General features: G+C 42.3%; 1 protein-coding gene across 2 annotated transcripts in view; it reads right to left on the bottom strand.

The window, feature by feature from the left end:
• Nucleotides 1–4,224: 4,224 nt before the first annotated feature.
• The window catches only part of EGFL6 (EGF like domain multiple 6), a 43,486-nt gene continuing 24,060 nt past the window's right edge, over nucleotides 4,225–23,650 (bottom strand). For both annotated transcript variants that reach the window (XM_028727690.2, XM_028727691.2), the window contains 7 exons: nucleotides 22,522–22,656; nucleotides 20,589–20,711; nucleotides 16,928–17,272; nucleotides 10,815–10,886; nucleotides 9,743–9,829; nucleotides 8,569–8,840; nucleotides 4,225–5,099 (listed from right to left, as the gene is read on the bottom strand). In XM_028727690.2, coding sequence (XP_028583523.2) covers nucleotides 4,989–5,099; nucleotides 8,569–8,840; nucleotides 9,743–9,829; nucleotides 10,815–10,886; nucleotides 16,928–17,272; nucleotides 20,589–20,711; nucleotides 22,522–22,656 — 1,145 coding nt within the window. In that variant the 3' untranslated portion in view covers nucleotides 4,225–4,988. The remainder of the gene's footprint in view (nucleotides 5,100–8,568; nucleotides 8,841–9,742; nucleotides 9,830–10,814; nucleotides 10,887–16,927; nucleotides 17,273–20,588; nucleotides 20,712–22,521; nucleotides 22,657–23,650) is intronic.

Genomic DNA, 23,650 nt, shown 5'->3' on the forward strand with positions numbered 1-23,650 from the left:
AAAGGACTCTATGGCAGTGGCTGGGCGACTCGGAATGGACAATAAAAGAGGGGTGATAATTTCATTCCTCAAGTGTTTGGAAAGAGTGGAAGCCAGAAGGGCTTATGTAAAATACAACTACCTTTCCAACTAATTGGCCTCTTCATTGCAGTTTAGGAAATTGTACAAACTTCACTTTTTTAGTGCATGAATACTTCTGCAAAGTTAAAGCTGCATTAAGAATGAAGCTAAAGGTAGTTTCACTTTCTGAGCAATTGCAATAAAGACTTCTTACTTTCTTCATTGGGGATACCAAGCACTTTTCCCAAAGGCAAAGAGACCCATACTGAAATAACTTTTTAAACTACAATAGCAGTGATTTAGTGCAAAATCACGCCAGAGAGACAAAACTGTTTTATGCCTTCATCTGCAGGATCGAAGTCTGGATATCTACTGCCCTCTGCTGGTGTTGTATAGTCCAACATTTAGAACAGCTGGAAGCTGCACTAAAATCAGTAAAACTTTTGGATGTTTTTGCTAAAGGCACTGGTAATTTGCAGGGGAAGCAGAGGATTCCCACGGGCTGTACATCTACATGCATCGCTGTATTGTATATTACAATATCAAAATATTCTTTTCACCTATGCACCAGACAAAGTGGCTTCAAATGTACCAGAACGGAATGGGGATGATGATGATGATGATGACAATGATAATTTTATTATTTTTTTCCCACCCATCTGGCTGGGCTTCCCCAGCCACTCTGGGTGGCTTAGTCAGACATACAGCTAGGATGCAATACTATACCATCTTAAAGGTAAAGGTAAAGGACAGTTAAGTCCAGTCACAGACAACTCTGGGGTTGCGGTGCTCATCTCGCTTTACAGGCCGAGGGAGCCGGCGTTTGTCCGCACAGTTTTTCCAGGTCATGTGGCCAGCACAACTAAGTCACTTCTGGCAAAACCAGTGTTTTTAACCATAGTGCAGAAAGTGCCCATGGACATCAATCTAAACACAGAAACCTTTTTGCATATTATAGTGAGGATGCAAGACTGTGGAGTCTCGTGTGAGTTACCACTGGCGACTTGACCATAGTTGCCTGTTACACTGGTGGGTACCAGCTGAGACAGAGCAATAAAAATAAAGGACCCCATCTGGGACATAGGAGTAACTAAGGAACAATAAACTGGCATGTGACTCTTTTGATCCACAACTTAAAAGGATGACTGGGGAGTTTCAAATGGTTATCCCCTTCCAGCCTCTTACTTTTTGGCTTTCTCCTGCTGGTTCCATAGTGTCTTCTTTCTACCTCCTTTTATCTGCACATCTCGCCACTTGCCAGCCTTCTCCTCTCCCACCCCGCACAGGTTGACAAAGTACATTTTAATTCCACATATTCCTCCCACAAGCCATCTCTCTCCCTCCTTCTGATCTCTGTCACCAGTTCACCGAGCAGTTTTCCAGCGTTGGAAAGGCTAGCTGGAGTTGCCACAGTTGGAGCAGCAGGATATCAGATGCCCATTGCCCAGAAAAGGTGATGACACAGGTGGACAGTGGACCAGCTGCCAGGCACCCTGGAGAGGTCACTGGAACAAAAGGAGAAGCCCATGTGTCCTGGAGTAGGGGCAGCTGGCAACCATAGATGCAAGCACTATGCAAACTGCATGATGGTATGCAATAGAAAATCAAGATTTCCTTCCATCTTTTCCACCAATTTGGTTTGGTTTAAAAGGGGATTAGACAATGCAATTGTCAATGCAATTGTCAATGCAATCTGCCAATGCAATTCTGGGCTGCATCAATAGGAGTATAGCATCTAGATCAAGGGAAGTAATAGTGCCACTGTATTCTGCTCTGGTCAGACCTCACCTGGAGTACTGTGTCCAGTTCTGGGCACCACAGTTCAAGAAGGACACTGACAAACTGGAACGTGTCCAGAGGAGGGCAACCAAAATGGTCAAAGGCCTGGAAACGATGCCTTATGAGGAACGGCTAAGGGAGCTGGGCATGTTTAGCCTGGAGAAGAGGAGGTTAAGGGGTGATATGATAGCCATGTTCAAATATATAAAAGGATGTCACATAGAGGAGGGAGAAAGGTTGTTTTCTGCTGCTCCAGAGAAGCGGACACGGAGCAATGGATCCAAACTACAAGAAAGAAGATTCCACCTAAACATTAGGAAGAACTTCCTGACAGTAAGAGCTGTTCGACAGTGGAATTTGCTGCCAAGGAGTGTGGTGGAGTCTCCGTCTTTGGAGGTCTTTAAGCAGAGGCTTGACAACCATATGTCAGGAGTGCTCTGATGGTGTTTCCTGCTTGGCAGGGGGTTGGACTCGATGGCCCTTGTGGTCTCTTCCAACTCTATGATTCTATGATTCTATGAAATTCATGGAGGATAAGCTATCAATGGTTAACTAGGAATGATTGCTATGAATTGCCTCCAGTATCAGGATGTCTCTGCATACCAGTCGCTGAGCATCATGAACATAAGTGTGCTGTTGTGCTCATGTCCTGCTTCTGAACTTCTCAAGGCATCTTGTGAGAACAGAATCCTGGTCTAGATGGGCATTTAGTCTGATTCAGAGGGACTTATCTTACGTTCTTGTATTAACAAAAGGAACATAGCTGCTTTTGCTCTTCCAGAAAAGCTTGTACATTTATACTCCTTTGCACAATATCAGTCGAATTCTAATTAAAAGCTGATCAGCATACATAGTTTACAAAGACACACATAAAGTAAATGCTTTCTCATGAACTGACTGAATTTTTCAAGTTTGTAATTATCACTTTGTATCGCTCAGACATCTTTAGGAAATGTTTTCCTTTCTCAGCTCAAATCTGTCTCCAGATGTGCTATTACACTTTCAAAACAAATCTAGTTATTTATAAAATATAATTGGATAAGTTCCAAGAGCAATATCTGTAACTCATACACATCATTCAACAGTATTCCTTTTCGCTTATTTTGGTAACCATCCATACATATGAAAAATAATAATTCCTAGTTAATGCTAGCAATTTTTTTTAAAAAACCCACACAAAACCATTTATATGTCTTCAGTTTAGAGGAAAATACAGTGGGGGTAAATCAGTGCAATTTGTTGATTTTGACATTAATTATATATTTTCTCCTCAGCAATCATGGATAAATATGATCAACTTAATGATGAATAAATATATACAAGGCGGAGAGAACCAACGCATTGTTTCTCAGATACCAGTGAAAGGTTGATTTCCATGGCTTCAAGCATATTTATTTCCCTGTATTATTGTGACCTTCATATTTTTCCTCCCCATGAAGCTGCAAAACCACACTGATCCACTTACAAAGCCCTAGCAAGCATGGCCCAACCACTTCACTTGGGGGAGTCACAAGAATATGTGCACAGCACTGTCTTCCATAATGAAAGAAATAAGAAAGGTTTTGCACATCAGAACTCTTCTCCCAGGTGTTCATGCAAACGCAGGAATTGGGAATTATCTGTTTTTGTGACCCAACATTGTTGGCTACGAAAGGGGGAAATGACCTATATGAATGCATATAGTCTCTGTCTGCTTTAACTTGCCACTGTGCTCCATGGGTGCCCAGCACTGTCAATTACAACATCATAGGTAAAGGTAAAGGTACCCCTGCCCGTACGGGCCAGTCTTGACAGACTCTAGGGTTGTGCGCTCATCTCACTCTATAGGCCGGGAGCCAGCGCTGTCCGCAGACACTTCCGGGTCACGTGGCCAGCGTGACAAGCTGCATCTGGCGAGCCAGCGCAGCACACGGAACGCCGTTTACCTTCCCGCTGGTAAGCGGTCCCTATTTATCTACTTGCACCCGAAGGTGCTTTCAAACTGCTAGGTTGGCAGGCGCTGGGACCGAACGGCGGGAGCGCACCCCGCCGCGGGGATTTGAACCGCTGACCTTTCGATCGGCAAGTCCTAGGCGCTGAGGCTTTAACCCACAGCGCCACCCGTGTCCCACTACAACATCATAATAAACACTAATTTTATTATTTGTACCTCACCCATCTGACTGGGTTGCCCCAGCAACTCAACAACCATTGCTTGGATATTTAGGACTGATTTGTGGCCTTATGTGCCTGTGACATCACTTTTACCAAATAGTAGTAGTAGTAGTAGTAGTAGTAGTAATAATAATAATAATAATAATAATAATAATAATAATAATAATAAATTATTTATACCCCACCCATCTGGCTGAGTTTCCCCATAAAGAAAAGTTTCACCAAAATCAGTATGGTATAGTTTCATTTATTTATAAAAACACTTGCCCTGCCAAATCCACTGGCATTTTTTTTCAAAAAAGCATCTTTTAAAATAGCTGTAGTTGGATTTACAAGGGAAGTAGAGAAGCTGACTTTTTATTTTAGGACAAAAATAAATTCAGACAGTTGCAATATTTAGGCAGAAAAATGATTCCAGAGTTCAAATATTATTGGTGTTTGCGTCAGTTAACATTGAAAGTGTGGTGGGCAGATACTCATCAGGTAACTGTCTGGCCAACACATCCATGTGTCTTTGGAGACATGTATAATGCTTTACTTATTTACTGCAGCAACCACCAGGCGTACACCAGGGTACCCACAGAGCTGTAGCAAACTGTAGGAGTCCTAAGTGTTACAAGAAATGACATATCCTTTTGAAGATCCTGTTTCACATTCCTGTAGGAGAACTTGGGGAATATACGACAATAGGCATTTTCTTTCAAAGAAATTATATGTAAAACACTTTTTTTTTTTGCAGGAAATCTAGGCAAAATATTTTCACATTATATAAGACCCTGACCACAAATGATATAATACAGTAGAGCTACACATAAACCAAAGTTTAGTATATTTTATATACAAATGTAGTTTCTAACTGGAGACATTTTTTTACCTGTCGGTTTATCTGTCTGTATTGAAGTTTGGTTTCCAGATCTGCACTTTATCTAGCTCACAACGATACAAAATTCTGGACCGGTACAACAAATAATATAATAGTATTTAAAATAGTACGCTCAGATATCCAATGTCAAATGGTCTTCAGGACACAGGCCAGAAAACAGTGTAACATTGTCCACTCCAATTTCTCCAGTTTTACCTTTTCCACGTTCTGCCTCAAAAGCGATCTAAAAAAATGAGTGGGGAAAACATTATTAACAGAAGAAGTGCAAATTATCAAGAGGTACTAGATGCTCATAAGTTAGAAAACTGAACTGTGCTACATTCACATTTTTATTATTATTACCACCATATCGAAAAATTCACTGAAATAATGAGACATCTTATGCTTCTCTATGGATCAAGAAGATTTTCAAAATAAGATCTAAAGATATAAAATTCAGTTTTACAAAGCCAACACAAATAAATACCGTATTCCAATTCTGCTCATGCCCTTTAGTATGCTGCAGTGCAAATTTGTCCTCTGTTCTTATGCATGATCATTGATTCAACCTTAACTCCTTAACGGCATTGTCAAGGAATTTTTTGCTTAGTATGTTTTTGGTTTATATTTCTTTATACCGAAACCCCTTTTGTTGAGCTAAAAATTAGTGGAATGTATTTAGTTACAGATACCGTATTTTTCGCACGATTGGACGCACCGGACCATAGGACGCACCTAGTTTTTTGGGGGAGAAATAAAGGAAAAAAATTTTCCCTTTATTTCCCCCCCAAAAGCAGGTCAGGGAAACCGAACCAGGTCGAGGAACAGCGGGATAGTGGCGCTGCGCCTCCCTGCTGTCCCCCGAGCTTGTGGGGCTGGCTGATGTCTGCCTAGCGCGCGGGGCGCTCTGCTTCAGGGCGCCCCACCCGCCGGGCGGCAGGCTGCTATCCGCAGCTTGGGGAGCCTTGCGGGGAACTGCTGCAGGGCTCCCCACACTGCGGATGTATGCCTGGCGCGAGGGGCGCTCTACTTCAGGGCGCCCCTCCCGCCGGGCGGCAGGCTGCTATCCGCAGCGTGGGGAGCCTTGCGGGGAACTCCTGCAAGGCTCTCCACGCAGCGGATGTGTTCCCGAAGCGCCGGGCGCTCTGATTTCAGGGCGCCCGACGCTCCGGGAAGCAGGCTGCTGTCCGCAGCTTGGGGAGCCTTGCGGGGAACTGCTGCAGGGCTCTCCACGCTGCGGATGTATGCCTGGTGTGAGGGGCGCTCTGCTTCAGGGCGCCCCTTGCGCCGGGCGGCAGGCTGCTATCCGCAGCGTGGGGAGCCTTGCGGGGAACTCCTGCAAGGCTCTCCACGCTGCGGGTGTGTTCCCGAAGCGCGGGCGCTCTGCTTTCAGGGTGCCCGACGCTCCGGGAAGCAGGCTGCTATCCGCAGCGTGGGGAGCCTTGCGGGGAACTCCTGCAAGGCTCTCCACGCTGCGGGTGTGTTCCCGAAGCGCGGGCGCTCTGCTTTCAGGGCGCCCGACGCTCCGGGAAGCAGGCTGCTATCCGCAGCGTGGGGAGCCTTGCGGGGAACTCCTGCAAGGCTCTCCACGCTGCGGGTGTGTTCCCGAAGCGCCGGGCGCTCTGCTTTCAGGGTGCCCGACGCTCGGGGAAGCAGGCTGCTATCCGCAGCCTAGACACGGCTAGCGGAGCGCTAATCCCGAAGCTTGGGGCGTGCAGAGCTCAGCGCGCCCCAAGCTTCTGGGTGCCGGCAAGGTCTCCGCTAACTGGGTCTCCCACGGCTAGCGGATAGCTTCCTGAAGCCTGGAGAGCGAGAGGGGTCCGTGCGCACCGACCCCTCTCACTCTCCAGGCTTCAGCGAAAGCCTGCATTCGCTCCATAGGACGCACACACATTTTCCCTTGCTTTTTAGGAGGGAAAAAGTGCGTCCTATGGTGCGAAAAATACGGTAGGTAGCCGTGTTGGTCTGCCATAGTCAAAACAAAAAAATATTCCTTCCAGTAGCACCTTAAAGACCAACTAAGTTAGTTCTAGGTATGAGCTTTCGTGTGCATGCACACTGGTATCTGAAGAACTGTGCATGCACACGAAAGCTCATACCAAGAACTAACTTAGTTGGTCTTTAAGGTGCTACTGGAAGGAATATTTTTTTGTTTTGGAATGTATTTGTCACTTTAACGCCTCTCCCTATTTTAAAAGCGAAAACTAAAAACCGAAACCACAACTGCCCCTCTTAACATTCCCATACCATTTCACAAAGCCCAATTCTGCCATTTTGTTATTCCATCTTTGCCCAGCATGCCATACTCTTTCTCCTTTGTCCAGATGTATTTAATAGGCCCAGTTGTTAGTGGAGATATGGGCAAGAGAAATAGGTAACAGGCCCAACAAATGTTTCCAGCCTCCTCACCTTCCAATGGCCTCTGATGCGAATACTCCAGTCCCCAAATTTTATATATATATATATATATATATATATATATATATATATATATATATATATATAAATTTGCAGTAAGACATTTATCTCTGAAGCCTTGAGACCATCATGCTACAATCAGGTCCATAGAATAAGAACGTAGGAACCACCTTTTGCTGGATCAGACCAACAGATCCATTTAGTCCAGCACTGTTCTTCCCATAGCAGCAAACTAGATGTCTCCAAGAAACCCCCAAGGAGGTCTTGAAGGGCAACAGGACTCTTCTGCTATTTCCCCCAAGCAACTAGTACTCAGTGGCATATTGTCTCTGGACCTTTCTGCGTCCTTTCATACTAGAACCCAGCTTCATCCAGTGAAGGTGAATGTTGGAATATTTTAGGGAAGGCTAAAGGAAGTACCGCTTCACACACTGCATAGTTAAAACAGTGGAATTCATTACACCACCAACATGGATGGGTCTTAGACAAATCATAGAGAACAATGCTATCAGTGACTACTTAGCCATGATGGCTGCGTACTACCCTCCAGCATCAGAGGCATAGCTGTCAACGTTTCCCTTTTATTAAGGGAAATTCCTTTATTCCGAATAGGATTCCTCGCAAGGAAAGGGAAAAGTTGAGAGCTATGATCAGAGGTGGCCTGTCTCTGAATGCCAGTTGCTGGGGAGAATATGTGGGGAAGAGTGGTGTTTCGATCATGTGATGTTTATGAGCTTCCCACAGGCACCTGGTTTGCCATTGTGAGAAAAAGATGCTGAACTAACAACAACAACAACAATAACAATATGCCACTGAGTACTAGTTGCTTGGGGTAAATAGCGGAAGTTTCATTATTTATACCCCGCCCAATCTGGTTGGGTTTCCCTTGCAAAATATAAAAACGTGATCAAATGTCAAACATGAAAAACTTCCCAATACAGGGCTGCCTTCAGATGTCTTCCAAAAGTGTAGTTCTTTATCTCCTTGATATCTGATGGGAGGACCTTCCACAGGGAGGGTACCACTGAAAGGGCTCTCTACCTGGTTCCTTGTAACTTCACTTCTTGCAGTGAGGGAACCACCAGAAGACTCTCGGAAGTGGACCTCAGTGTCCAGGCTGAATGATGGGGGTGGAGATGCTCCTTCAGGTATACTGGGCTTTGGTCTGATCCAAGGCACTTCTTACGTTCTTAACCAGAGGTACCATATAGCCATAATTACAACTTGCCAGCAGCCAGAGCAAACTGCAACTAGTTACACTGGTCATTGCAGGTGGTTTTTAATCTTTAACTTACATTCATCGTTGTTTCAGCCCCTGTGTGGACTTCCATTTGTCCAGTCCTCCACTGCTCATCATCTCCCACACTCTGTGACCAGGAAGGACTGCTGCTGCTGCCGCTGCTGCCTAGGATCACATGTAGTTTCCCTACTCTTTCTCCTGCAAGTCGGTAACTAAAAATCAGACAATATATGCTTTTTGGCTCAAGATCAGTGAGAAGAAGTTTCAAACGACCAACATCCTTCTTGTGACCCACGAACCCAGGCACCATCATGTAATATCCATCACCTAGAGAGAGATATTTGGGGTTTAGAAAGTGAGAAATGGAATGTTACTTTTTTTTCATCTTAAATATTTTGGTTATTTACCACAGGGGAAGGACGATAGTTCAGTGATATTGCTTATGCTTTGCATGCAGAAGGTCTCGGGTCCAAATCCTGACATCTCCAGATAAAAATGATCAGGCAGCAGATGAAACCAAAGACATACATTGGTCTGGATCACAAGTGACTTTCTGGGTCTAGAAATTCATGATTTGTTGCAATGATAACAAATATGTTCATGCACTCTCTCCTTCCCTCTCCCCATCCATAATACAAACCCTCTGGGGTTTGTTATAAACCAATTTCTCATTACATCTGGAAAGAAGAAGAAGAAGAGTTTGGATTTGATATCCCGATTTATCACTACCCGAAGGAGTCTCAAAGCGGTTAACATTCTCCTTTCCCTTCCTTCCCGACAACAAACACTCTGTGAGGTGAGTGGAGCTGAGAGGCAGCTGCATATGGAGGAGCGGAGACGCGAACCCGGTTCCCCAGATTACAAATCTACCACTCTTAACCACTACACCACACTGGCTCTCTGTTAAACTGTTGTTTAATGTCCATCTATAAGATATCTAACCAGGATCAAACCATGGTTTATAGCCAGAGATTAAACCACAGTTTCCTGGTTTGGTCAAAAACAAACCCCTGGGGAAAACGCTGCATTTGAGCACGCAAGGAAAACTCTTGATCTTGGTCCAATACGCCATGGTCTATTTTCTAAACTGACGAATGATCTGATATATAAGCACATTTCCTGGGTTTTCTCTAGTGATCAAACTCCACCTCTTAACTAGGAGGGGACACACAGAGGAAGCCAAGTGAAGCCAAGGGATGGGGGAGGCATTGCATATCTAGGAGTATTACCATTATCATGATCTGCAGGATTCCAGTCAAAGTCATCATTTATATCTTGCTGCCAGGCACAAGACCCTTGCCCAAAGCTGCAGTCCACTTTGGTGAGGTCCAGAAACAGAGATGAGGTATTCAGAGAAAGGAAATACAAGGTGTTGTATTACACATAGTGAATGAAGCATTTTTAAAATGCTGTAAAGCAAGGCAAAACTCTCTTCCCTTTCAGTCCTTCTCCCCTAAGATAAGCTATATATATTTATTCACTCAGCTGCATTGGAGCTGTTCATGGACAAACTATTCCCACTTAGCCAGGATAATATATTGCACTGAATATATTGCTTTCAGACATAGAACTGTCTGACTTGTTCACACGTTGCTAGCAGTGTGTATTTCAATATTTGCAAATAATGCAGACATGATGCAGTTGTCTATGCTCATCGCTGCTATTCTGAACTGCAAACTAGGATCAGCAAAGAGTGCTAGTTGTACCAATCTCTTGTTGTATCTTTTTGCCCTATTTCCAGGAGAAGTGGAATCCAGTGGAAGGTGATGCTGCCTAGATAAGCTCTGGATAAGAATCTTGGTGTACCAGTGTACCTCATCTCATATTTCAGTAATATTTCTTGATAAACTGCAGTCAGGCTGAAACCAGCACAGTCAAAATCAATTAAGTTAAATGGGATATGGTACACATGAAAAATTGGAACCACACACACAAGTAGAAGGATGTCCAGATAGAAGCACAGGAAGATTTATAGGACGTAACAAGTACTATGAGTTTGACTGATGGAGGGACAGGCTTGAAAAAATATGAATTTTATAAACAGACCCATAGAAGATCTTACAAGTACTTAACTAATCTAAGGCTGCAATTCTGAACCACTTACCCGAGAGTGAGCCCAACTGAATTCAATAGGACTTACCTCTGAGTAGACATAGTTAGGATTGCAGTGTTGGATTCTGTCTGTCAAAAAAGGCTGTTTATTGTCATTTTTAATGTCCTAAAGTTCACCCAGTGAAGGATCCCATGAAAAGACACCACCACTAGAGGAAAACAAAAGTAATCCTTTTAAAATCTGCCTACCTTCCAGCTCTGCTCTTTGTACTGGAAGTTTCCTTTGTGCTGGGAGAGGCCCAAACGCAACAGCTTCTTTAGCTGAATGATTGAAACATATATTGTTAGTTCCAAAAAACAACCAGTTAATCCAAATATGAATTAACTGAAATATTTGTACATCACACACCACCAAGGTTTCACAATGTAACAAATTATATGGCACATATACTTACCAGTTGTGTTTACATGACAATTTTTTAAAAAATTGTGTGTCCAAAACTAACACATGGCTAAGTTATCTCCAGTGTCTAAAACTAACTCATGGCTAATTGATCTCCAGATAATATCCCTTATTAGATGAAATGCTACAGACCTGAAGGAGCTCAAATTCAAATGCAACACCAAAACATGTTCATTCTTTTATGCAATTATCAGGTTTTTGTGCTGCAATGTTTGAGCTACTGATTGGAACATGCATTTTGTGGGACAGGGCAAAATACTGTGTGTTGGCAAAGCAATATTTGTAAGGAGTTATAACTCAAAAGGTATTTCCAATGCAGGACCCAGGACAGCCTTACACTTACTCCTAAAAGCTCAGAGTAGCTTGTGATCCCCTAGGTAGTCTCATCCAGGAATTTTTTTTGGGCTATACCCAGTTAGCTTTAGCAGTAGAACTGCAGTATGTGCCTGAAGACCACATTCTGAGTTATCACCTCCACGTACATGGATGTGACAAACGGATGGAAGTTTGGTTCAGGCACGAAAACTAACCCAGGGCCTGGTTCGGCAACAAGCCATTCCCGTATAAACATGTGTTAAGGTTCATGGAGATTATTTGGTACATAAGGCTCTTCTTTAGCACTTTGCAAAACTGAAAACAGACAGGTCTCTTTGGGGGCCATATGTGAAACCTTTGACAGATGTTACTTGAAAAGACAAGTACACATGTAGAAAGACATAAGACCCTCAAGGCAGTTAAATATGCTCAACAGAACGTAGGAAAGATGATCCAGGAAATACTGTATAGAATATAATGTATTGCCAAAAGCTTCTCTTGTCTAATATCATTGCAAGATTCACGTTACTAAGACTATGGTTTAAATCACCTAGACTTCTGTTACTTGAATTAGAAGGAAGTATATCAAATGCGTAAGCCTCTAAAAAAGTTTATTTCATATAACTGTATGAGGTAAGGGAAAGAGCTATGACTAAACTGGAAAGTGACTTAACTATGAGATACTAAGTTCACTTCACATGGTGGGGGTGGTGGGGGTGGTGGAGAGATAACTGAAACACCACCAGTCAGAATTAATTATTCCTTCTGAATTACAGAATGTTTTTAAGTGAAGGAAAAATGGCTTGTTGACGATATTTTATACCTCAATTTGCTGGCATGCCCAACTGTAGTTTCTGAACAACTGTAGAAGAATATTGATTCTGGATATAGGTACAACGGCAAACCTGAATGTAGACTTGGTTCAGACATAATGCCAAACCATAGTTTTGCTTTTTTTTTTTCCATGAGCAGGTTTGAGCCTGGGGGTTTGCATGCTTCTTTTTCTCCTCCTCCTCATTAACAGCAATTTTCTTATTTCTGGATTCTCAGCAAAGCATAGCTTGCTTTTTCATCTGAATTGGACAAACTATGGTTTGGTCAAAACTTAAGACTGCCTGCATGCCACGATCACCAACCACAGTTTGTGGTTCTAGAGTACAGACAAACTATGGCTTGAGGAAGGCATAGCTTGTTGGGTTCAAATGTAATGCAAACCATGCCTCGAATCTAAAAATAAATTAAGAAACTGCAGCACTCAAGGTGAATATGGGGAAGATATTATACCAAAGTTTGTTGTATGCATAACACAAAACCACAGTTTGGTGTTCCATCTAAAGCATAACAGTTAGGTTGCTTAAATCCTATTGATGTCGCTGGGATTCAAGACTTGTTTATGCAGCATTTCAGCCAAAATGTTCCTTAGAAACTATGGATATAATCCAGAGAACTGCACAACTTGGCATGTTTGGATTAATTATTCTCAAATAGCAAACATTCCCTCCTCCTCTCTGCAACATCTCCCCACAAGCTGTTTTTGATGCTCAGTTTGAAACTCAAAGATATGACATGGGGGGGGGCACTATTGAAGGCAAAAGAAAATGTATATCCGTGAGCATATCTGAGCCCTTGCTTGTGCCAAAAGTTGCTGCCTTAAGCCTGGGGGCCTGTGAGTATCAAGGCCTAGTGACAGTGCTAATGAAGGATTTGCATGTAGGACATATCTGAAGGTGAAGCCAGAAATTACTTCTGAAACAGTAAAGTTCAGATCAACAGTGTCAGTGACCCCAGTAGTTGTTCTTAATCACCACGGATGGTGATTTGTGTTCCATTCAAGTGCTTCCTGCTGCCTGATTTCTGTACGTTCTTGGCATCAACTAAAGAGGAGGTCATTTTGGCCAAACATCTGAGGAACCACAAGATTGGGATGACAAACACAGCACAGAATAAATCTTTAGGGCACCATCTGGAAGAGCTTTGGTCAAATTACTTTGTAACACTCTCTGGCACTTCAGCAGGTAAATAAATATAAATTAGACACTTCAATGGAATATGATATAAGAACGATAAAGCAGTATTTTAGCATACAATAACCAGAGCAGTGAGTCATTACAGACCGCCCCCCCCCCCGCCGCCGCCCAGATCTCACCCACACCATTAAAAATGCATTTGATCAAACCTCATGCATCCACTACAACTGTACAAAGCTGGTTTTTGGTGCAAGTTTTACGTATGGAAATACCATAATTTAGTGATAATGGGAGCCTACTATGCTCTGTATTAGTTGTTGTTTTTTTAAGAGAGAGACATAGGACTGAACACTGCCAATTTATGGTAAGAAAGCTGTCCCAGACGACAGATTGGAGTTGCAATAAATGTACGAATTCTGCAAGGAGCATTCATTCGTTCAAAAGGTTAATTTGAGTCATGTAAGGAAGAAATCTTAGAATGTGTCTTCACTTGTCATAGCAGAGCTCCATTTTCTTTGCTGGGCCTAAATTTAAAATACAGTGGTACCCCGGGTTAAGTACTTAATTCATTCTGGATGTCCGTTCTTAACCCAAAACTGTTCTTAACCTGAAGCACCACTTTAGCTAATGGGGCCTCCTGCTGCTGCCGCGCTGCCAGAGCACAATTTCTGTTCTCATCCTGAAGCAAAGTTCTTAACCCAAGGTAATATTTCTGGGTTAGCGGAGTCTGTAACCTGAAGCGTATGTAACCTGAAGTGTATGTAACCTGAAGTGTATGTAACCCGAGGTACCACTGTACTGGGTGGGAGGAAACCTTTTCTTTCTTTCTTTCTTTCTTTCTTTCTTTCTTTTTGGCTGGGATAATTGGCTCTGAGATCATTTTAGGCAGCTTCCTTGTGGCAACCATAACATGTGTTTCAGTTCTTAGCTTTGAGTTGTGCGGTGCCAACTCAAGTACCTGCCACATGTTTCTGGCAGCTGCTAGGAGCGTTATGGACACACAATACCTGTTTTCAGGCATAACACTAAACTATGGTTTAGCATTATGAGAATAAGCCTTGGCTTTGCCTCCCATTCACTCCCCTGGTGTGTTTTTTCATCCCTAAACAATCCAGATTCTCAAACCAGGGTTGAAGCAGCTTTCTACAAACTATAGTTAAAATGAACCACAAGGTGTGGTTAATCTAAAACAAAAGTAAAAACTTCCAAAATTCTCCTCACAGCTTCACCAAAATTCAGCTCCTTCTTATGTCACAAAACCATGAGGAGACGAGCCTGGTTCAGATGTGACTCTAAACTATGGCTTAACATTAGGTGCTCAAGCTTTGGATTCACAAGTATCCTTCACCTTTATCTTTTGGTGCAGTCATGACTCATCTAATCTAATCAGAGTTTGGGGGACTCTGGCTGATTTTTACTGAGCAGGCCAGGATCATATGCTAATTTAGACAAGCCTTCTTCAACCTGATGTCTTCCAGATTTTTTGGATTACAGCTCCCATCAGCTTCAGCCAGAATAGCCAGGCCAGTGGGAGCTGTACAGTACTCTAAAATATCTAGGGCAGTGTTTTCCAAACTTGGGTCTTCAGCTGTTTTTGGACTACAGTTCCCATCATCCCTGACCACTACCCTGTTAGTTCGGGATGATGGGAGTTGTAGTCCAAAAATAGCTGGAGACCCAAGTTTAAGAAACACTGATCTAGAGGGTATCAGGTTGTGGAAAGCTAGTTTAAACCAAGCAGGTTTCCCACATTTGAATACAAGGGACTGTCGGTTACTTTAAAAGTGGGAGAGAAAGCTTCTGATCTTCTCTTCATGGCCATATCAGAGGAGGATAAAGATGAGGAGCAGAAGCATATGAACCTGACGCTTTTGCATGTAACGCAAACCATAGAATTATCCAAAAGGGCCACTCTATGATATGCTGTTGGAGGAGAACCGAGCCAAAAATAAATGTTCTTGATCCCTCTTCCTTGCTTGGTATATGTCAGCAAAGAAACATATTGCAATCACTGAGAAATCATTAAATATCTTACCGCCTTCCTAGTTTTGATAAATGAGGATCATAAGTCCCCCTGAGTTTATCCTGGTCCAATCAACATGCAAAGTCAATCAACAAATATTTGAAAACAGCGAAGGCATGTATTGTAAACTGTTTCCTTATTTGTTTAAGCTAACTATGCTCTAAAGCACCAACACTAAAAGGATTTTAAAGGCCGCGATTCAAACAATCTCATTTATCCAGATTGTGTTTTGTTATAGTGATGTGGGCATTTGGATGTTTTCAAGCAAAAGAAATATAATTAGTATAGACAGAAAGAAAAACAGTTTGTGCATCACAAAAACGAAACAGCTGATTCTATGCCAAACAAGGTTCACTTAAAAAACAACAACCACACACATATGAATAAAATGGCAACTTGAAATCCTGAGGATTTAAGTGAAATAAGGGTGGGCTTGCATGACAGATTGTCATGGCCACTGATTTAGTGCTTTCCAACTAAACTAGAAGCAAAGGAAGTGTTTTGAGAAAAGATACACACATCTTTCTTTCAAGGACAGCCCCAAGTTTACACGTGGAAGCCAACCATGCAGTTTGCATAGCCAATTCAGGTCCTGCAAACCTGGTTTCTCTTCCTGATCTACTGCATGCACGAGTGGGGGTAGCAGGACAGACTGGGATCCATATGTTTGCACTGAGGGCTTAGATGCACACTGCATGCATGCCTCATTCCATCTGCAGAGGCTGTATAGCAGGGGTGGGCAATGTCTGGTCTACAGTACTGAGGGAGAAGAAGTGAGAGGCAGTTTGGAATGCTAGGTGCTGGTGTCTTGTAGGAGAGCCAGTGGAAGACTCTAGGATAGGACAGGAAAAACATACCTGCATTTAATAGGTCCGTAAAGGTTGAAACAGGGGCTTTAACAAAAGTCTTCGGTTATAGTGGGCAAGGGCAATCAGGCAAGATACTTTTGATAAGGCTCCTCAAAGCTATCTTGGTTTAGTAGTGTAAAATAAGCCAGATTTAAGTAACAAAACATATACCAATTTAAAGAAACAGCACTATACCACAGTAACCACACGAACGTGTGCACTATATAATCTTGTAATAAATAAGCATGAATGTATTTGTCAACTATAGCAGCTATGGCTGAAATTCAACTAAGTGGGGTATGTGTGGGGGAATGAGATCTGCTCACAACAATGGGACTTTTCCCTTCTTTCCTCCCCTGCAAGCCCCATACCCTGTTCTAGGTTTTCCCTCACCCCAATCCTCCAGAGAGGATTTATGGGGCACAGAGAGGCATATGAGGGCAGAGAGATGGAGAGTCTCATTGTGTGAGTGGAATTCTGTGTCAGCACACAACAACTCAGTTGAATCCCACCCTATATTGAAATGGCTTTGTTTCACTCCTATATCCCACGGTTATCAGGGTTCTTGGTAAGTTAAGGTAAGTGCTATTAAATGGTAGCATTAAATTGTGGAGTAGAAATTGGGTTTTGTTGATAAAACAAGAGGGGGAAAAACCCATCCCACCACAGAAGGTAATAAATGCTTCTCAAAATTCAACATCATCTTAGACATTGGGGTGGGGTGGGGAATTAAAGGTGAAACTTACAAAATACATCTCCTCGAAGTTTCTTCTCATGACCAGTTTGGTTTTCAAGGTCTTCCCTTTCTCCTCCTTTCTCAACTTCCTCTTCCTCTTCTATTTTCCCTTCTCTTCTGACATCTTCAGTACTTTCCCCCTGTTCACCATAGGCACCTTCTGTGTGCACACTGTCTTCGTAGTCTAACGGTCTTACGTGAACTTTAGAAGCCGGGGTCACAGGCGGTTCTGGGATCACATTTTTTATGTCCCCATGCTTTTTCACACTGTTTTTGTGCACAAGCAGCTTCTTGAGCTTCTCTTTGGCAACTCCAGAGATTCTGGGAATGTCTTTCACATAGTTTTCATGAATAACTGAGCAGGGGATGGGGTAGAGAACCAAGAAAACACAAAATATGCTTGACTTAGCTTACACTTTAAGGGTTTTAGGTTTTTGCAGAATATTAGTGCTTCTCAACATGATGAAACACCAGTTGGCAATGTTGAAAATGTATTTGAAATACAATAAATTCAAAGCAATGTATATTATCTGTAAAGATGTCTCTATGTAGAGCCAAGAGTACACAGAGTAGAAGACCTGGGCAGCAGTGAATGTTTTCTTTGTCAATCCTATTAAAAAGGTAAGTGACTATTTCTTAGTTTTGTGTCTGACCACTGGGCTGGAATAACTTGTCAGCAACAAGTCAAACACAATTCATCAGCATGTATTGTGGTCAGCCAGGTGTCAAGCACTATAGAGCTCAAATCAGTCACAAAGGAAAATAACAAATTCTGCGGAGTATTCCCAGCAGTTGCTCTTCCCTATCAGGAACCTGCCAATTGTCACGAGAAAGCAAGGACCACAGTCCATGGGGATCAATGGGAATAGCTATGGATAGCTGCTTCCAATTATGTCTCCCAGAGGACAAAGTAAGCTTTGGGAACAATCCTCAGCTACTACGGGTGTATGGATCAGTCTTATTTCTGGTCCATATCATTTCTGCATTTGTCCACTCATTAGGTCCATTCTGTCGTGTTTCCACTGTAACCCGTGCAGTTTAAAAATCTGCAGGAAAACTGGCATTAAAAATAAATAAATCAAAACATGCATTTCTAAACACGTTTTATCTTGATGCACGTACTGTCGCAGCATTCAGAGAAGCATGAAACCTGTTGGAAAGCAACGTTGCAATCTTTAACATTAGTTAAAGAGGTGCAAATCAGGCTAGTTCGTATCAGAATTTACAAGCAGTGAATTCCTCAACCATCCCTACTAGCTACCTTTGCCTGTAATAGCATCCAGAAGGCATTCCACCAGTACAGACTTGATTCATTAAGAGGTTAAGATGAGAATCAGCTCTGAGTCTATATGGCTCTGGAATCTCTGGATAACATTCGCACTGGCCTGAATCCCCAAGATCTTGCAATGAAGTTCTTTGTACTAGAATGGCATCCAAGCTAGTGAGAAAAGTAATGCTTTGTGACTTAAACATCTATGTTGACAAAACAGGGAAAGACCATTAAATGAAGCTGAAAAGACAAATATATAGTTAGTCCAGCGGCTGACAGATTTGACCTTATGCCATATTTTTAACTTTGTGTGTTTAGAGAAGAAGCCAGATAGTTTCTGCACAGCAAGACATGTCCTTTCTGCTCATGATTAATGTCTGTGACCCATCTGTTCAGGGAAAAATATGATTTCACCATAATTGTAATTCATGGGAATAAAATAGAAAATGTGATATTTCACATAGGCTCATTTGGGTTTAAATAGTAACAGTTGGGAAAGATTGAGACCACAAGGAGAAGGGGACAACAGAGGACGAGATGGTTGGACAGTGTTCTCGAAGCTACCAGTATGAGTTTGACCAAACTGCGGGAGGCAGTGGAAGACAGGAGTGCCTGGCGTGCTCTGGTCCATGAGGTCACGAAAAGTCGGACACGACTAAATGACTAAACAACAAAAGTAGCAGTAGTATGGGAAGATAACCTGCTACAAACCTATATCATATTCCATATGTATTGCTAAAGAGAGATAACATTGAGAATATTTGTCTAACATACTTGGTTAGATAATTTCTTCCCAATCAACCAGGACAGAAATAAAAGAAGGCTGTTCTGTTTCGTTGGCACATATTGTAACAGCATTCAGTCTTAACAAGTTAGAAACTGTAAAGTTAGAAACAGCATTGCAGTTTCAATCTTTCCTATGAACAATATTTCCTGGTTAGTTTTGCCCAGATGCCTCCATTTCAGAGTTTTGTTAAAAGATGTACACTGTGAAATTTAACCGACATGGTTCACTGAAATCTTTATTCAGGGTACAGCAAGGAAAAATTGGCTGGAAACCCCCAATTCCCTACAAATTTCCTCTCAGAAATAAGAAAGGCAAACCCCATGCGTTTTAATAAAGAGTCTGCTGAGGTTTTCAAGACAGAATGACTGCCCAGCAAACCAGAACATCTGCTAGCACTTCTTGCTTTGAAGTCTTTCTATAAGTAATGAAATATTCTTACTGCGCAGCAAAGTTGTTCTGGCTTTGGGAAATCAAGGGGGCATGACATGGTGCTCAGTTTGGGGGATTGGATGCACTCATCTAGGACATCCAATCCCTGCAGGTCCACTCATGTCAGATTCCTCAGCCAGATCCAGACAACACTGAAGATGCCACAGTTCATAGGCTGAAACCAATGTTCAATATGTTCACGGTCCTCACCCCACCCCCACCAAATCAGCTTTTTTCCACCTTGGGTTCTAGCAGGGTAAATCAGTTTGACACGGTAAAAATGTTTGTTCCTCAGGCAATCACGCAAGCCATGTCTAGACTGAACTATGGAAAGGTATGTCAAATGAGGTGGAAAGAGCTAATATTCACACTGTAATTATAATCCCCCTTTAGGTGGGATTAAATTTCCACAGTGTGCATCGTTAAATCAGTGTTTAGTATACAGTATTCAATGAAACCAAAAGCACGACTTATGACACTGAGGAAATTCTCCAAAAACATTTGTTTTGTGATAAATATGGGTCTCTATGCTGCACCAGACTGGAGAAAGCACAGCAACATGGGATAAAGCCACCCCATCACCTTCCGCCCTGGCCAATGTCAGTGGCAGAACTCACACCTTCTTCCCTAGTGAGGAAGGGGACATTTTGTAGTTCACCTCAGGTGGTGAAATGTCTTGGGCTGGCCTGTACTAGGAAAGTTAACAAGAACTGAAGACACATTTCCATGGTGAAAGTGCAAGGCTTGTTCTTATTTCACAGTAAATACAAAAGAAAGAAATGCACTTATGGGTCATGCCCCCCTGATTTCCTAAAGCCAGAACAACAAAACAGAGCAGCAAATATAAAATAAGTTGAACCTATGCAACCACATGAAGATTGTGGTCATGTTCACCTTCGCAGAGTATCAAGTATCTCTCTCTCCTGCTCCAACCTCAAATTCCCCACTTTACCAGGATTTCTGGTTATTTGTTTATTAAATTTCTAGACCAACTGTCAGAAAAGAAAAGAACATAAAAGAGAAATTTAATGATGCCCCTTGACCAGATTCCTGATAGCAGTCAGCAGTTCACAGGATCTTATAGGAAACAAAAAGACATAGTACATTCTGAAAATGTCCCAACTTCCCATCGTTTGAGAAAAGTGTTAGAATCAATCAATCAATCAATCAATCAATTTCACTTACCAGAGCATTCATATCCATTGCCTCTGTAGCCTGGTTTACATTTGCACTTGAAGGATCCTTGAGTATTGAGGCACTCTGCATGGATGTTACACTTAGGTATAGTTGTAGTACATTCATTTATATCTAGAGGAATAGGGGGCGGGGGGGGGGCAGGCAGGAGAAAACAAATAATTGAAGATAGAGAGAAGTCAGAGATTTAAAACAAATTAAACATTATTTTCATGCTGAGAAAAGCTGCACCTGTTTAATTCCTGCCTGTCATACAAGCACGGGAACCGTATCAGAAGAAAATGTTGACAAGCCTCTTTGTAAGTGCTATGGTTAAAGACTGCATTTGTCAATGAATATAAAGAAGGAGGGGATCTTAACAATAAATGAGTATTAATTCAAAAATTCTATTTGAACGAACTGCCCATTTATTGTCTTTCTCTGGTTTACATCACTCTGGGGACTGGCACTAGACCATTAACAGGGATAAGCATTTGGTCAAAAACTAGGAGGCAGGGGGCAGAGAATTCCTAAACAAACTTTTTTAAAAAAAAATTACAAATTTTATTGATTTTTTTTAAAACAAAAATAATTACAAAGCATAAAGTGTTGTCTGCCAGGACAAATGACTGTACAGATGTTAAGTTTTGTATGCAGTCTTCCACATGGCATCAAAACAGTCTTGGAAACTATTTTTCATTAGAAATTAATGAAAATCCACGGGGCAAACAAACGTTTAGATTCCCTAGACTTGATAGTTTATTGATGTTATTCTCTGATGAAGCTACAATACAAAGGAATGCTCCATCATTCCTTCCGGTGGCGAGTACCACCAAGCTTGTAGCTAAAACAGGGCCAATGAGAAATAAGGAAGAGATATCATGTTGGAGGAATTCCCAAGGCTTGCAGACGTACAACAATTTTTAAAAAACCAAACCTAAGAAGCCAACACACCCAAAAGTGCCATGAGAATGCACTTTACTGAGTAGCCTCTCAATGTGGAGTGACAGCTGAAAACATAAAACTGGAATATTGGGCGCAGGAATCGGGGAATGGAATGTTCTGCTTGGCAGGAAAGTGTGGTGGGGACTCTGAAGGAGAGTGCTCATTTCAGGAGAGAGGATACACTGTAATACAGTGGTGCCCCGCAAGACGAACGCCTCGCAAGACGGAAAACCCGCTAGACGAAAGGGTTTTCCGTTTTGGAGGCGCTTCGCAAAACGAATTTCCCTATGGGCTTCCTTTGCAAGACGAAAGCCCATAGGGAAATCTCCGGGACAGCGGGGAAGCGCAGCGCGTCTTCCCCACTGTCCTCGGACCTCCTCCGAAGGCTGGCAGCAGGGCGGAGAGACCTCCTCCCGCCACCAGGCTTCGGAAGGCTGTTCTGAATGTTGGCGGTGGGGAGGAAAAACCCTCCTCCCACCGCAAGCCTGGGAACAGAGGAGAAGCGCTGCACGCCTTCCCCTCTGTTCCCGTACCTGTCCTGAAGGCTTGCAGTGGGGAGAAAAGCCCTTCTCCGCACCGCCAGCCTGGCAAGCGGTCTCCATAGGAACGCATTAATTGATTTTCAATGCATTCCTATGGGAAACCGTGCTTCGCAAGACGAAAAACTCGCAAGAAGAAAAAACTTGCGGAACGAATTAATTTCGTCTTGTGAGGCACCACTGTATTGTGTTACAGGTTCCACGTATCAGTCTAGAAAGAGAATATATAAAGAGAGGTGTGTATTTTAATTTATTTGCCACTAGGTAGTAGAGACTCAATAAAGTTCCAAAAGTGGTCCAAAAGTGGTTTCCAGGGCATTAGTTTATACAAGCACAAGCAAAATTTACACTACAGTTCAAAAACACAGCAAAATCAGCCAAGTTTATGAGAAAAGGAAAATATGTGCATATATGTGCATGTGTACACACACACGAGAGGAAAACTAGAATCTAATTCTTACCTACACAGTCATATCGACCACTCACATATTTCAGCTCATATCCAATTTGACACTTGCAATAGTAACTTCCAAATGTGTTGACACATCTGCGGTTGAAAGAGCAAACAGCTTTCCCACTGGAGCACTCATTAATATCTAAGATATTAAAATGAAATCTGATAAGGTCAAGGAAAAGGTATCAGGATAAAGGTGGTTAAACAAACCCTTAACAGTCACATCTGCGAATAAAATGACTAATGCTGAAATGATATGTCCCATACTAGAGAGGTGCAAAATCCATCTCTGGAATCCAGCTTGACTTTTGCTTATCCTAATTAAAGCCTACCAATTTCTGATGAAATCCACCTAGTCCTTCTGCATAGTTGCCATCCAAGTCAGCAAAAACCCTAAATTATTGCCTAAGATCTCTGAACCTCTTTCTTAGGCTGTGTAAATAATGTTAGGTATTACCAGGCCAGCTGGTTGGGATTGATTTCTGGAAAGTCAATTACTAGTTAAGTCTCAGAGCTGACACAAGATCACATACCAAGAAAAACACATGTCCACTGTTCTAATACCCAGGCTATGATGTGAAGGCATGCAATAGCATAGCAACTTTGTTGAAGCTAAGCAAGTTTGGCCCATACCTGGGAACCCCACTGTATGCTTCCTTCAGTTCCATCAAAGAAGAAAGGTGGGATATACATATAATAAATCAATATCCAACAGGTGCATGCCTATTTTATTAAAATTACAGGAGCTGAACTCTCAGCAAAATTCATTGATCTCACTGATTTATGCAGCAAATGTTCAAAGCTTTCTAGTCCCTGGTAAATTTAAGTTATGTATTAAATTCCTATCCTATGCTTCATTCAAGTTTCTCAGAACAGAAGTGTCTGGGACCCTGACAAGTCCTTCCCCCCTTCTATTTTACTCTCATCCCTCTTCCTTTCCAGGCTTGAAAGAACTACCCTCTTCTCCTCGTCTCAAGACAGAAACAGCTTGTATCAGTGCTTGAATGGGCACAAAAAAAGTACAAAGCAATTTACACTCTTTTCACATGGACGCCTGGCTAGAATTCCCGCCTTCTATAAATACATGCATTATGGATAAACGATTGCAATATACAACAGAGAGTTACAAAACTCAG

This window comes from Podarcis muralis, chromosome 4 (assembly GCF_964188315.1).
Source record: "Podarcis muralis chromosome 4, rPodMur119.hap1.1, whole genome shotgun sequence".
NCBI classification, from domain to species: Eukaryota; Metazoa; Chordata; class Lepidosauria; order Squamata; family Lacertidae; genus Podarcis; species Podarcis muralis.